Source organism: Lygodium microphyllum, chromosome 7 (genome assembly GCF_053477565.2).
Source record: "Lygodium microphyllum isolate KBCC chromosome 7, Lygodium_microphyllum_v1.1.10, whole genome shotgun sequence".
NCBI classification, from domain to species: Eukaryota; Viridiplantae; Streptophyta; class Polypodiopsida; order Schizaeales; family Lygodiaceae; genus Lygodium; species Lygodium microphyllum.
In genome coordinates, this window is record NC_141141.1 from 90,471,174 (window position 1) to 90,485,750 (window position 14,577).

Sequence of the window (14,577 nt, forward strand, 5' to 3'; positions counted from 1 at the left end):
CACGCCACATGACCATGGATACCCAAGGCAAAATAAAAAATGAAAGCATTCCGAGTACGCCAAATATGCCATAGAGTTGTCCATCTAAGGAAATGGAAAAGGCAAGAATGATCTAATTGCAAGGCAGACATAGAAGGCATCCTTCCCATAATCCATGAACGAGCTAATTGTCAGAAGTGGAGCAGCAATGGAAGCGTAAATATATGCTGTAATAAACTGCTGAAACACAAGACAAAAGAGAAAGGGAAAGAAAGAACACAATATAGATGAGAACTCTGATGTATGCTCGGGAAATGGAATCCATATATCAAACACGAGACTTTCGCATACAACAATGAGTCACTGGTTGCGTGGGCACTGGCACCGGTGATGAACTGACAGACTGAGGAGGAGGAGCCCATAATATATAGGCATGAATAGGTGCACAAAAAAAAAACGAGCTCTCCCCCGTCACGTTCGCTGCGGTCCAACCCCCCGCTATCGCGCCAACTCCCCCGCCTCTGTCCCACTACTCCCCCGTCCGCCTCCGCCTCTGATCGACCCCTCTCCCCTACTCGTTGCCGCCTCTGCTCAACACCCCACAGCGCCGCCCCGCCCTTGCTCAACGCCTCCGCCCCCGCCTGCTTGGTCACGCCACCTGCTCGCCCTCGCTTGGAAAACCCCCCCCCCCCCACCTAATCCCACCCGGCCCTCCCGCCTGAGGAGCTATCCTCTCGCCCCGACCCCTAGCCGCCAGCTCCCCCCCCCCCTTTGGCCGCCAACCCCCCCCCCCCCCCCCCCGCGCGCTGCCCCCCACCTATTCCACCATGAGGTCTGGCCTGGCAGACACACCACCTGTTTCGAAAGTAGTAACTTCCCTCCCCCCCTCCTCATCATCGACTCCCCCTCCCCCTCCAATTGCTCCCTCCCTCTACAGCAACTCCCCCCTCCGGTAGCACAGCAGCATGATAGGTAGATTCCCAGTAGGGATGCGCAATGGAAACCTATGGTCAGACACCGACGCACTCAGCGAGTGCCCCCCAGCCAAACACCTCGCACGTAGTCCTCTCTGAGGAGCAGCTCTTAGCCGTCCGAGCTAAGGAGCTGGAGCTAATGGAAACAGCGATTTATGGTCAGGTAGTAGGACATTCCCCAACCAGGGCCCAGCTTCGAGACTGGCTTCACTCCATGCTGCACATCAGCACAATGCAAATCGTGGAGGCAGTCCTATTGGGCCAAGGGATCTTCATGGTCCGGCTCAGCTCGACAGACGCAGCTCGCGAGTTACTCGCCAATTCACCATATGCGTCCACAAAGGAGGTCATATACATGGTCCCTTGGTACAATGGCTTTACTGTGGAGGCAATTGCACTCCACAACAAGTTGCTTCCGCACCCAGGCACCCTTCTTTTCCCCGGCCTGGCGATTGAGTATTGCCAGTTGGTGGAAGACTTTGGACGGCTCTTCGGCACTGTCCTTTCTACGTCTTTCACAGATGCAGTGACAGCAGAAGGAGTCCCAAAGGTACTGATGCGGTCAAGAATATCCAGACCGGCGGCAAAGTGCACTTGCATGCCTCACAGTTTCTCCTCCTCATCAGCAGCATCCACACAGAGCAGATGCATGTTCGGTCAGTCACAGGTTTCCCCATTAACTTACACCTTGCATCCTGGAATGTGAATAGTCTCCACTAGAGTGGGGCACGTGGTTCTAGGAAGTTGATTGTTGGGTAGGAGTTGCAGCCTGCCCTTGCTGGACGGATCAACATCTTGCTTTTGCAGCAGCACAAGCTCACTCCCACCTAGACCCAACGGGTTGGAAAGGTACTTCCGGGCAGCTCGCACACTTACTGGGAGCACGCCATAGGTCCCCACGGCAGGAGTCGAGGCATATGCACCTCTATTGGCCCGAGTCTCATTGCCTGTGTACGAGACCACGGGACGATAGTGGCAAGAAGGGTTTTATGGATCAAATTGGATATTGGGGACTCGTGTATTAGAGTCCTCAATGTCTATGCCCCTACAAAGGTTAAGGCACGTAGCAGGTTCTGGGTGGAGATCGCAAATGGACTCCCATAAGTGGACTCCTGGATTGTTGGAGGAGATTTCAACAACCTGGAGGCCTTGGAGGACCAGCAGGGCAGAGGCAGAAACTACCAAGGCATGGCTGGGGAGGAGCAGGAGGCATGGGAGGTCTTTTTGCTTATAGTTGGACCACATGATGCCTGGAAAGACCCTCCCTTCCACAGGAGGGAGAGGTCGTTGGACTTCTGTTGGGGATACAGGCAACTAGGTGGAGTCCTACTGGAGCAGTTGGAAAGGTTTTATGTGGGAGAGTGGGGAGGCTCTCGTGGAGGCCAGATTGAGCAGTTGGAAGGCACCACGTTGTCCGATCATTGCCCGGTTCTCCTGACACTTGACCCCCCAACATCCGCCCTAGACACATGATCCTGTCGGATCCCTAACTCGATCTATAGGAGGGAGGAGGTGACGAGACAGATAGAGCAAATTTGGACCAGAGAGTAGAACAAGAGGGACCGGATAGCAGAGGAGGTTGCAAAGGTCCTAGCCGAGTCGAGCAGAATCTACCAAGAGGCAGCCATACAGGCCATGCAACAGTGTTGGAAGGAGGAGAGAGCACTCTGGCGGGGCCTTGCAGCCACGCAAAGATTATTGCAGGAGGCACCAGGGGATCCCACCCTCCGTGCACAGGAGGTGCGTGCACGAGCAGCCATTGCTGGCCTAGAGGACAAGCACTCAGAGTTCTCTTTCCGCACCTCAGCAGCCTTCTGGGTGCGGAAAGGAGACACATGTGCAAGGAGTTCTTCCAGGTGCACCAGCCCCACACGGCAAGAGAGTAGATACGCAACCTTGGGGATTAGTATGGGAGGACCCGTTCTAGCTCACATGAGGTGATGGAGATTACCACCGACTATTACACATGCCTTTTCCAACAGGAGACAGCTTTAGCTAGAGGACAGAAATGTAGACAATAGATATGGAATCACATTTCCTCCCTCGTCACAGAGGAGATGGCACACTCCCTCCTAGCCCCATTCACAAAGAAGGAACTAGAGGAGGCTTTCCATACACAGGATGGGCAAAAATGCCCGGGGGAGGATGGCCTCTCTAAGGCCTTCTTCACTACCTTATGGGAAGTGGAAAAGGACCCCCTACTGATAGCTTTCCAGGAGATTTTCACTTCAGGACAGATACCAGGGAGTCTCTTGGCAGGCCTTATCAGCCTTCTCCCCAAAGAGGGAGACCGATTGGAGCTCTCCCAGTGGAGACTGATCACCTTATTGTCAATGGCCTATAAGGCACTAGAAGATGATTGGTAGGCAACTACGCCCCGTGCTTCCAGATATCATCCATGACACATAGACAGGCTTTGTCCAGGATAGGAGCATCCTAGACAATGTATTTACCCTCTTTGAGGCGACAAAGTGGGCTCAGCACAGTGGGCAGAGACTGGTAGTACTACTCTTGGATTTCGAGAAAGCTTATGACAAGGTGGACTGGGATTTCCTAGAGGGTACCATGGTGAGGTTGGGAATCCCCCAGACTTGGATTCGTGGGGTCTCCGGCCTGTACAGATCGGCCACCAGCAGGGTTCTCATAGGCAGAAGGCGAGGGGAGGAGTTTCAGATGGAGAGATCGGTTCGACAGGGCTGCCCCCTGGCCCCATACCTGTTCCTACTCTTCGCAGAGGTGACGTCTCACTTCCTTAGGTCACGTATGAGTGGATTACACGGCCTCCGATTTCAAGTGAGAGAGGAGACTGAGTTGTTAGACTCAAAGTACGCAGATGATACAGCCCTCTACATAGAGGACAATGAGTTGATGCTCGAGAGAGTGAGACTGGCTCTTGACGTGTTCTGCTTTGCAGCGGGAGCGAAAATCAACTGGCGAAAGTCCGTTGTTTCCTATAGACCCGGACTCCGGCACGGAGTGGGGTGTCCACATAGGATTTAGATTGGTATGGAGAGGGTAGACCGTCCAAGTAGTTTCTTCCTTTCCTTGATTCTATTCGGAGGAAACTGACCTACTGGAGCACGGTTCGTCTCTCACTAGCCAGACGAGCCCTAGTGGTTAACCAGGTCCTCCTAGCGACGATCTACTACATCACGTCGTGTTGATGCTTCTCCTCATTGTGCGTAGTGCAGCTTCGCCGCCTAGTGCAGAATTTCCTTTGGTCAAGGTCTGATGATTCCAAGGATTCCGGGGCCAAGGTGGCGTGGGCGACCATCATACAACATAGGTCAGAGAGAGGGCTTGGGATCATAGACCCAGAGTATCAGAGTATGGCTCTCTTGGGCAAGCTAGTTGTCTGCGGTCTCACACCACACGGGCAGACCTGGAACGTCTTATTGCAGGAGGGCCTTCAGGATTGTAGACCAGACTTGGCAGTGAGTGGAGGCCGTCCTGAGATGGTTCTTCTCGTCAATCCAGATCACCCCCCCCCCAGATCACCTTTCCTTCGCAGCTTACTCCACGTGTGGCAGGGCCTCCATAAGCCCCCAATCCAAAGCCCCCGAGGCTGCCAAGAGGAAATAGACCGTCAGTCGGTGATCTGGAACCCCAAGCCAAAGATCGGGAAGAGGCACAGATAGGTGAGCGCCCCCACATCCAGTGGGTTGGGTGGGAGGCTAGCCCGGCTCGTACCATCAGGACATGGCAGGAGGTGTACAGGATGGCGGACAAGGAGGGGTTGCAGCGAGTATCAGGCTGCCAGAGAGGAGCGGAGTTGAGGAGAAGAGAGATAGACACAGCAATACCTCCGGAGTGGCTTGCTCCCTTGATACAAGAGCCGATAGAGCCCGAGGAGGTATGGGCAACTAGGTTTTCACTAGCAGGCATCCCCCTTCACGTGGGAGGTAGAGTGGGTAGCACCCCGCAAGGGACTTTCTTCGCCATTCAAGAGGGGGGACGTTTGGCCCTTGACAGAGGGTAGCAAGATAAGGGGATCGCCACACTTTCGTGGAGGACGATTCAGGTGGTGGCCTTCAGGAGAAGACATGGCGTCAGGAGAAGACATGGCGACTAGATCTCTATGTTTTCTAGAAGGAGCTCAAGGAGTGGCGCCTTTGGATCTAGGAGGGCAGACCACTTGATGAGTTGGACTGGGATCCAGGAGAGTGGCTATGGCCGGCCTCTACGGTCGCTAAGAAGCCACCCAGGTTCCTAGAGTACACTACCAGGATTGGCAAACATGTACTGATGCAGGAGGATATGGACTAGGCGTCGTCACGCAACAGGCACTGGGCGGAGCACAGCATCATAGAGCCCTTCTGACGGACCTTCTGGCGCCGCCTATGGGATAGTTGGAGGCCGAGGAGGGTGTCGTATTTTTTATGGCTGGTGGCACATGGAGGCTTGGCAGTGGGAAGTTGTCTTGCCCAAATGCAAAAGGAGGGAGGTTGTAAGTGCTGCACACAGCAGCCTTTGGAAACCTTAAAGCACTACCTTTGGTCATGTGAGGAGGCGCAGCTCGTGTGGAGAGGAGCATGCCGTATCCTTCGCCGTATAGCACCCAGCCTTGGGTGATTCTCATGGGGAGCTTTCTGTTGGCAGGCAGTCAGCCAGGGCCGTCACCTTTTGTATAAGGCCGGGATGCAAGACAAGATATTCATGATCGAGACAGGGTCGTGCGCAGTGGTCGGTCTGGAGGCTCTACCCATCCGCCAGGTACTGGAGCCCACAGCAGACCGCTCGGAGGTATATGGGAGATCATAGGGAGTCTTGTTGGATGGCATATATGGAAGGCGCAGTGTCAGGAGGCTTTCGGCGGAGAGAGACTTTCAGCACATGTGACCTTAGCAAAGCTCTAGACCACCAACATCCACTTCCTCCGCAGCCGATAGGATCAGGCGCAAGGCGAGTCCAGGGCTCATCAGGAGCTCCGTTGTCACTTCATGCTTACTTGGGGCGGCTAGGTTCTTCGTGATGCAGGCAAGCAGTCCCAGTTGGCAATATACCCCTCCCCCATGGCTTCTTGCCCCCTCTGGATCCTGTGCATCTATATAGAAATATAGATGAGGTGTGGCTGCCCCATCTCACCACCCTCTCACACTCCCTCTCTAGCACTGGAGTCATGAGGGATGACCTCATCACCACCACTAGAAAGCAGTTGAGGAAGAGGCCACCAAGCCCTTCCCACGATTCGAAGAAGAGGATCCCTTCCGCGCCTTGGCTTGAGGATCGGAGTTGGAATCTAAGGCAGATGATGACTCATTGGAGGAGTCCGCATTCTGTTTTGTCTTATGCTCCTTTTTCTTCTTGGAAGCCACTAACTCTTTGCAATCCTTCCGCAAATGGCCCTTTTTGCCACAGTGGTAACACTGGGCCTTCGGCTTCTTCGTCTATGGATATAGCTCCCCATACATTGCTGGATTGGATGTCATCCCGTATTCATAATCGGTTCATGTACTTGAAGTTCAAGGCTGGCCTCTTCATGTGCGACTTAAGGTTGCTTAATACATCATGATCAGCATGATCTCGTATTTCCTGCCTCTTCTTCCTTGGACCAAGAGTCTCTTCTAGAATTGGTTCAACCTATCCGATTCATATTGTGGAAAAAGAAAGGGAATCGCTTAGGCCAGGTGTGGATTTCATGGCAGCATATTACTACTCCTAAAAGGATGGGGGGAGCATCTTTGTTGGATGCTAACTTGCATATGGCAGCCTTGAGGCTAACACTTTTGCAGGCATTATGTATAGAGACTCATCCCTCGTCAGATATTGCAAAATTTTTCATAGAAAAGATTGGAATCTCTCATGGCAACACGGTTATTAATGCTTCCTGATGGCATGTGCTTAATTTCACGAGACCTGTAAAGGTCTCTCAGTCTTTTCTCCTTTCTCATTTGATTGCCTCTTGACAGCCGATGTTACGTTTCACAGTTTGGCACCCTTCTAATTCTCGTAAGGAGGAGAATTCGTTGCAAGGAGAAGTGCTGGCTACTTCCAAGTTATTGGATTGGCCTCATAAAGATTTGCACAAAGATAAGTTTAATCGGATGGCTCATTTGGGGTTGCAGACAGTCCTTGATGGTGTCATTCCTGGATAGGCTCGTCTTTATTCTTTTCGGCATATCCGTCAGCACTTCCGAGTATCTCATGGTTATCATGACATTTGGTCGTTTATACATGACAGGCTTTTGAGGTTCTCCCCTTTGCCAGTATTACAGCACTCTTCACCATGGCGTGATTGGAAGTTTGTGATTCCTAATGATTTTGAGGAAAGGTCAACTAACCAGATTTATCATCAAATGGTGGAGGCCAAAAGATGGGTCACGGAAAAGGCTTATAAAGTATGGCATACTCAAGATAGTAAAAAGAAGTGGCAGGAAAGATTCATTCAGCTTTGGAAGTCTAAGGTTCCGTATCAGGGTAAAGTGTTCATGTGGAGGCTACTAATTGGGGGTCTTACAACTAGTGATGTGTTGTGAGCCTGCAAGATCTCTGTTGGTCATTGTGTGTTTTGTACTACATGCGATGAAATAGTGCTTCATCTTTTTGTCTCCTGCCCTGTTGCTAGACAAATTTGGAGTTTTGTTTCCCGTGTGTGGTCCACAACAACTCAGCACCGGATATCAGTTTACTCATGGATCATGGGAAAGATGATTTCCTCGTCTCCTTTGCATTTAGATTATTTCTATCTTTTCCATCTCCTTAGACGGACAGCCCTGTGGCATATTTGGCATACTCGGAATGCCTTCATTTTTTATTCAATATCGGGCATCCATGGTCATGTGGCCCGTGTTCGTGGTTTAGTATTATGGCAGATCTCCTCTATGGTCTCAGCTGATCTGGTTCTTCTTGACATTGCTGCTCCCTGGCTGGATATAGTTTGCTCCACTCCAGGTGTCCTTTTTGAGTGACATTTCAGAGTTAGAGTTGTGATAGACTTTTAGTTGTATCCGTGTGTTTTTTCTATGCTGACCTGATGGTCTAATGTAAAAAATGTGTCTCCTTTCTATTTGGTTGGCCTAAAGGCCCGGTGTAAATATTCCAATATTAATATACACTCATTCACGAAAAGAGAGAGAGAGAGAGAGAGAGGGAGAGGGAGGGAGGGAGAATAAGGCCCAAAAGGTATTCGTGTAATTATTTGCCAAGACTTTGGTAAAAATCTTGGGTCCCGAGTGATTGGACGATCAATACTTCCAAAAGACTATGTCTTTGGACATCCCAAGATCACAGATGCTATGCAAGCCAATGTGAAAGTGCTCTTTCATTTATTCCACTCTGGGGTTGTTGGCACATCTGAACTATGAGGAATGCATTCATCTTTGATGCTTCATCAAGAATGTAGCATCATATAGTTTGCTTGAATGGACTTCTTCACTGGCAGCTTGATATGATTGAATTGGCGGATATGATTGCATTTTTTGCTTTCTTGGCACACTGCAGTTTCTTCAACCCCCCTCTAGCCCATCTAGTTCCTTTGTACTTTCGATCGTGAAGTCTTGGCGAGTATCTATTGAGTCTGCTGTATTTGGTTCATCCATGATGGCCTATAGCCATCCTCATCTCATGACATTGTAATCTTGTACTTTTTTTGCAATTAATACAATTACCTATTATGGAAAAAACAAAGAGCAAGGGAGGGAGGGAGAACCTACTCGGAAAATTTGTGCCTGCTTCTTCACATCTTGGCAAATCTTTCCCATAACCTGTTGTACTTTCTCTGAGCATGCTTCTACAGCTGGGCTTGCAACATGATGACGTTGTTGGCTTTGAGCTTCCAAAAACTCATCCATTGTATAAAGCCGATTGGATGCAAACAGTAGCATTTTCAGATCCATCAGGTCATATATAAATCCATGAATTTGAAGCAACGCATTGAGAAAAGATGGCTTTGCCTTGAACATTTTGAGAATCAATGTCTCTCGCACACGCTTAAAATTCCTTCGACCAACATGCTTTCGCCATTTTGAGAATGCTTTTTGGATGAGATATTTTCCAAAAAATTTAATGCGACGAAGAGACAAGAAAATATTTTTTTCATGCAACCACTCTTCCAAAGAGATTGAAGTACCCTCCATAGCAGTTCCTGCAGGGCATACATATAACGTTACTGAAAGATAGATAGTCAACTTAAGAAAACTTGAAGCTAACTTAGCATACATTTATAACGAAACATTGAGAGTATGGATCTAAATGATGAACCCAACAAGTTACCACATTATCCATGTATATAATAATGGCAAGTTATGATCGCGAAAATGTCTCTGTACTGGCATGAACCAGCATTTGAGAAAAACTTCTTCAAAACATGCTAATTGCATACGCAAGTATCAGCATTTTTAAAAGACTAGTTTTGCTTGCTTCACACTCCAGTTCTAAGAGAGAGCTTTGCAAAGACCAATTCCACAAGGAATCCCCCACAGGTTTCCTTTGTCAGCTACACAACCAAATTAGGGAAGAGGACCCAAATCAGTATGAACCCGGGCTCTTAAATGGCATTGCCTCACTATATAAACAAGGCATTATGCAACCATTCTTCAAAGATTACTGGAGGAGATTAGAGGATAGTCTTTGGCCTCAAAATATAGTTTATTTCTATACTTGCTGGCTCACAGGAGTTTGACAAAGACTCTTATGCAGATTTGAATAGAGATCATACAGACCCTCAGAGGTACATGAAATAGGCTCCAGGGAGTTCCTAAAAGTATGTAGAGATACATGAGGGCTCTTTGATCACTCAAAATTCTGGCACTTCCTTCTAGACTTGTCCTTCCAACTCTTGGTACTACAGACATCCTGACTGAATTTATATTGACCCTCATTCTACAGCACTTTTTCCCTTGCAAGTTTGTACAGGTATCTATGATAAGAAGTAGCACAAGGTTCATGAACAACATAAATAATTCAGAATATTTATGGCACTTCCTTCTAGCTCCAGCTACAAGACATGCTAGTAGCATCTTGAAAACGTCATCTTTTGATGATTCTAGGTTGTTTTTGCAGGGAAAACTCCACCAAATAAGTGTGCGAATTACAGCTGCAAAAATCGATCTACTCCAGCCACTCAGATTTCAAATCCTAGAATCACTTGCATATGTAGCAGCAGCACATTTAATTGACAGTTTGGGGTGATTATGGCTCTCCTTTGGCACATTTTGAAGCTTATTGCAGAGTTTACAAAAGAGACTGGGCATGCATTGATTGGAAGTGGCAAATCAAACATTACCATCAGTTACTGTTCAGCTTAGCTGACACCATAACTGCATAGCTATAAGCATGCAGAAGTACATTAAACTTTCTATCAAAATCATGATAGAGCACCTGAAAATATTTCTCCTGCCTCATGCTTCTCATGTGCATTCTGATTAACTTCACAACATCAAGCATCTGCCACTTGTTACTCACAGAGATTACCTATACTAATGTGGAATGGTATGAAGAACCATATGTTGTTGACTGATTCTCCTAGTGACAACGTATCTCTTACTACACCTAACAACATTGTTACTTGGAGCTTGGCACAGCTCCTGCCCAATTTGTTTTCCTTCTTGCTATATTTAACTTGGCTGTAGAGCACATTTAAGGTGTACTTTGTGAGAGCTTCAAGTACTTCTTGCACAAATATTGTATCTTGCAACCTTTAATCCAGTGATATAGATTTGAATATGCTTTTAGTCCTTGTGTGAAAATAAAACTAGTGGTTCATTTCTTTTTGTTAAAGATGGGATCTCATTCTGGAAAACCTCCAGCCTGTTTAGTAACACCAGTTGTCTAAATATACTAATGCATCTTCAACGCTGAAGAAGTACCAAACAATGATATTTGATGCGTTAATTCTTGCTAACTATAGCATAAATTTCCTGAGGCAGGATCAGAAGCACGACAACCAAGGTATGAAAATCTCATTAAACCATTGAGTAGAATTTTGTCACCTACCTGATCCAGGTTCTATATGAACCATGCCTGCAGCTGACATTATAAAATATTCCGAGTCCACCTTCTCTCTTGGAACGACAATGAGGTCATATGGCACAAACTCCTTCCCAGAATCAACTCGGTTGCAATAAACAAATCTTACTGGGCCTCCAGTTCTTTGCTCTGAAAAATACCTGATGGCATCATTGCCTGTCTTAAGGTCTGCAAATGCTATACCATCCTCCGTCTCAAGGAACGTCTCATCTTCCGGTGATGTATCCTGTTCTTTGTTTTTGTCATCCAATTTCTGAGCGTTTTGAACATCAGTTGTAAAAACAGATAACCGCTTGTGCGTCTGGCTTGGCTTGAATTCCTGAGGGAAAAGGTGGTATTTATGGACTAACTCTGCAAGACCTGGGGGCAATTCCATGCTTTCGAAGAGGAGCGCTCCTCCGACACCATCTTCCTTGTCACGCTGCCGCCTTCGCGGAAGCCTGTAGAGCGTCTCCAGCTCCTCAAGACTAGGGGCAACAAAAAGGCTCCGAGGTTTCTTCTTGACCACAGAATCCTCAGGATGCCACACGCCAAAGCGCCCCACCGTGGTTGTGGAGCAAGCAACGTCATCATGTTCATCGCCATGAGCCTCCTCGAAGATCCTATTAGTGTAAAGGCTCACGTGGTGGTGGGGAAGCCGTCTCTTCTTCATTCCCCTTTGCGCGTCATGCAACCGAGAGGGCCCTGCGTCCTGCTCCATCGTCGTCATGGTTCTCTTCCCCCTGTGCGAGATGGAGCCCTAGGGTTTACTCCTTCGCACGACGGCGTGCACAGCATCCATCGAAGGATCCCCAGACAGTTAACGGGGCCCTTCGACCTTTCATCAACTTCATGGGAAAAGGTACACGCGAGAGTTGACAAAGATTTGCCACGACAATTGAATGGAGAAATGAAGGGCAAATATTTAATGAAGCATCAAAACTAGATATGTCCAGCCAATGTAGTGATATCGCCGGATTAGATTCTCGTGCTTCATATTATTGTAAAATATTACACGTTCTTGGCTCAACGATCAACCACCCATCTTTACTATTAGTTAAGGGGAGGTGGGGGCGGGTGCCACGTGGCAGCCCCCAACCTCCCCACAAAGAAATGCGTGGGCGAGTCTAGGCGCGGAGCGCCTAGTAGGGGCTTACCTTAAGGTTAGACTACATGTAAAAAGAGATAGCATACAAGATGCCTTAATTGATGAAGGTGCCATTGCAAATCAATCAACTCGAATTGGTATGGGCATCTACTAAATGAATCCCTATGGGGATACACCACATTAGCTATTGGATTTGTACAAGTTCAAATGACTATTGAAATGGAAAATGTGCCCACCATGTTATGACACTAAAATGGAAAAGAATATAGAGCACCACCCAATACCCAAGCAACCAAAACCATTGAAAACACCACAAACCTCAAGGCATAGGAATAATGAAAGAAGGTTGAGTGCTCATATAGAAGATCTCATAAATACAACCATATCCTCTTGTAGTAGCAAAACAAGGTACATCACCATGGTTTTCATGATCATGATCAATGGAACAGATTGTATAAAGGGGTGTCCACATGACCTTGAGTTGATTGCTCATATAGAAGATCTCATAAATACTGCCAGGGCCTCTTGTATCCAAAGTTGAAAATAGGGAACGTCAAAAGCAAGTTGAATTTTACATTCCTTTGATAACTATAAGTAGCACTAATATCTTTATCAAAATTTATAACTATGAAGGTGCCCAAGTCCATGACAACCTTGGGATTCATAGATAAAGGACCCCATATAAACTATATACTTGAAGATATAATGGACATGTAGATTCTACAAGGTTTTTTATTTGTATGAAAACTCCTAATATATTCTAGAACAAATTTCTAGAAGCTTCCTTGGAAGAACTATCGAAAAGGTCACTCATGTAAGTGCTTATGTTAGCAATGCTTATGTGATTACTGTTGTTATAGAGACTCGCATCATTGGTTATGCCATCCAGCTCATGCCATCAATTATTTCAATGCGTGCCTAGAAGCTTCCCACTAGTTAATAGGGGTTTTGGGCCATAATTAGCCCTTTAGTCTTACCAAGACTAGCTATGAAGCTCCTATGAGGTAAGTTCTCTTCTAGTGCATGCCTTGTACTCTAGGCTTGCCTACCTCAACTTGTATATCAATCTTGTACCATTTGTGTGAGATCTACATAAGGAATAGTTCTTGCTCTTGTCAAGTTCTTATCACACTCATAACAATTCGATAAGACTTCCACTTTTGTCTTGTAAGTTGTGACAAAGATAGAATTGGAAGGTTTGGTTGCCATTGTACAAAGCATGCAATACCAATTACAAGAGCTACATGAAAGCAATGTGTGATTGCAAGTGGAGCAACCGAATTCCTTAAGCCCAATCGTGGAAGAGCTCTGACATCAAGTTAAGAACTACATGAAGCCAATAGGGTTCAAAGCCAAGCAACATCATGCACCAACCTTATGCAACAAAACAAGAAGGAGCCAAAAGTTTTCGTTTGGGAAAAGGGATGGTGTGAAGGATCTCATGCTTACTATGCCAAAGGTTCATGCACTAAAAGAATCCATTATCCAAGTAATAGAATGTGATAATAGAATATTTGAAAGATAGTGCGAGAACAAACTTGGAACGCCTCTAAGAACATACCTAACAAAAACTTCTTCTAGTTATAAGACCCAAACTAATTAAAGGTTTGAAAACAAATTGGTGCACAGATCGATCGCCATATGCGCGCGTAGTGAGAGTCAGAAGGTCCCCAAGAACAAAAGAACTCTACTTTTTGCACACAAATCAATGTAGAAAGCTTGCACGACATGAACAAGAGACCAATTGGGTGCAATCTCCCCCCATGCCTTGTGTGAGCACTCCACAAAGCATGTATTTTATATATTATTCATCTTCAAGCTCAAATAATAGCCCAAATTACAAAATAGCACACTTTAGCTTTTGAATTTGCTTTTGTGCCAATAAAGAATTAAAGCTAATGGGCGCCCAAGAAGTCAGGTGACCCAAATATAATGTCCAATATAAATATTTAAATCGTGTGCCCATGCGCATACAAAAATAATAAATAAATATCAAGCGTTTTGATAAATAAGCATGACAAAATATAGGCGCCATGCCTAAGATACGCGCCCATCAAAATATTGACGATAACTTGAATACGCGCTATCCTCCAATGCTTTCCACTGCCACCGCTGCTTGCTCTACACATCAACTGAAGCATTCACAATTATTAGAAAAATAATACAATTAAACCGACAAAAGTGAATACCTAGCACTCTTCAGCTACATAAATAAATTGGTTAGAAATCAATCCTAACCTTAATTTATCACGAGTGCACACTCTAAACTCATAAACGTTTATTAATTTAAATATGTATTTTGCAGAATCACCCGCTATGGAATCACCCATGTACACATAAAATTAATAAAACGCCCGAAAAGGATAGGCGTCCCCATCGACTTCTCGCACAAAGAATCCACTTTGTGTATGAGCCTCGGTAATAAAATTTTACAGAATCCATCGCAAAACCTCACGGAATCCACCGTGGCACGGAATCCACCGTGGAATATGCCTCCTGGCACATACCCCAGGGGTGAGATAGCAATTGTCCTCAATTGCTATTAGCTCAATGTGGAGCTAACAGAGTGGG

At 46.7% G+C, this 14,577-nt stretch overlaps 1 protein-coding gene across 6 annotated transcripts in view; it reads right to left on the minus strand.

Annotated features, from left to right (window-relative positions):
* The window catches only part of LOC148033680 (uncharacterized), a 364,446-nt gene extending 352,690 nt beyond the window's left edge, over positions 1 to 11,756 (minus strand). For all 6 annotated transcript variants that reach the window (XM_087681629.1, XM_087681628.1, XM_087681630.1 and 3 more), the window contains exons 1-2: positions 10,887 to 11,756; positions 8,606 to 9,036 (exon numbers count right to left, since the gene is read on the minus strand). In XM_087681629.1, the coding sequence (XP_087537755.1) occupies positions 8,606 to 9,036; positions 10,887 to 11,628 (1,173 nt within the window). In that variant the 5' untranslated portion in view covers positions 11,629 to 11,756. The remainder of the gene's footprint in view (positions 1 to 8,605; positions 9,037 to 10,886) is intronic.
* Positions 11,757 to 14,577: the final 2,821 nt, after the last annotated feature.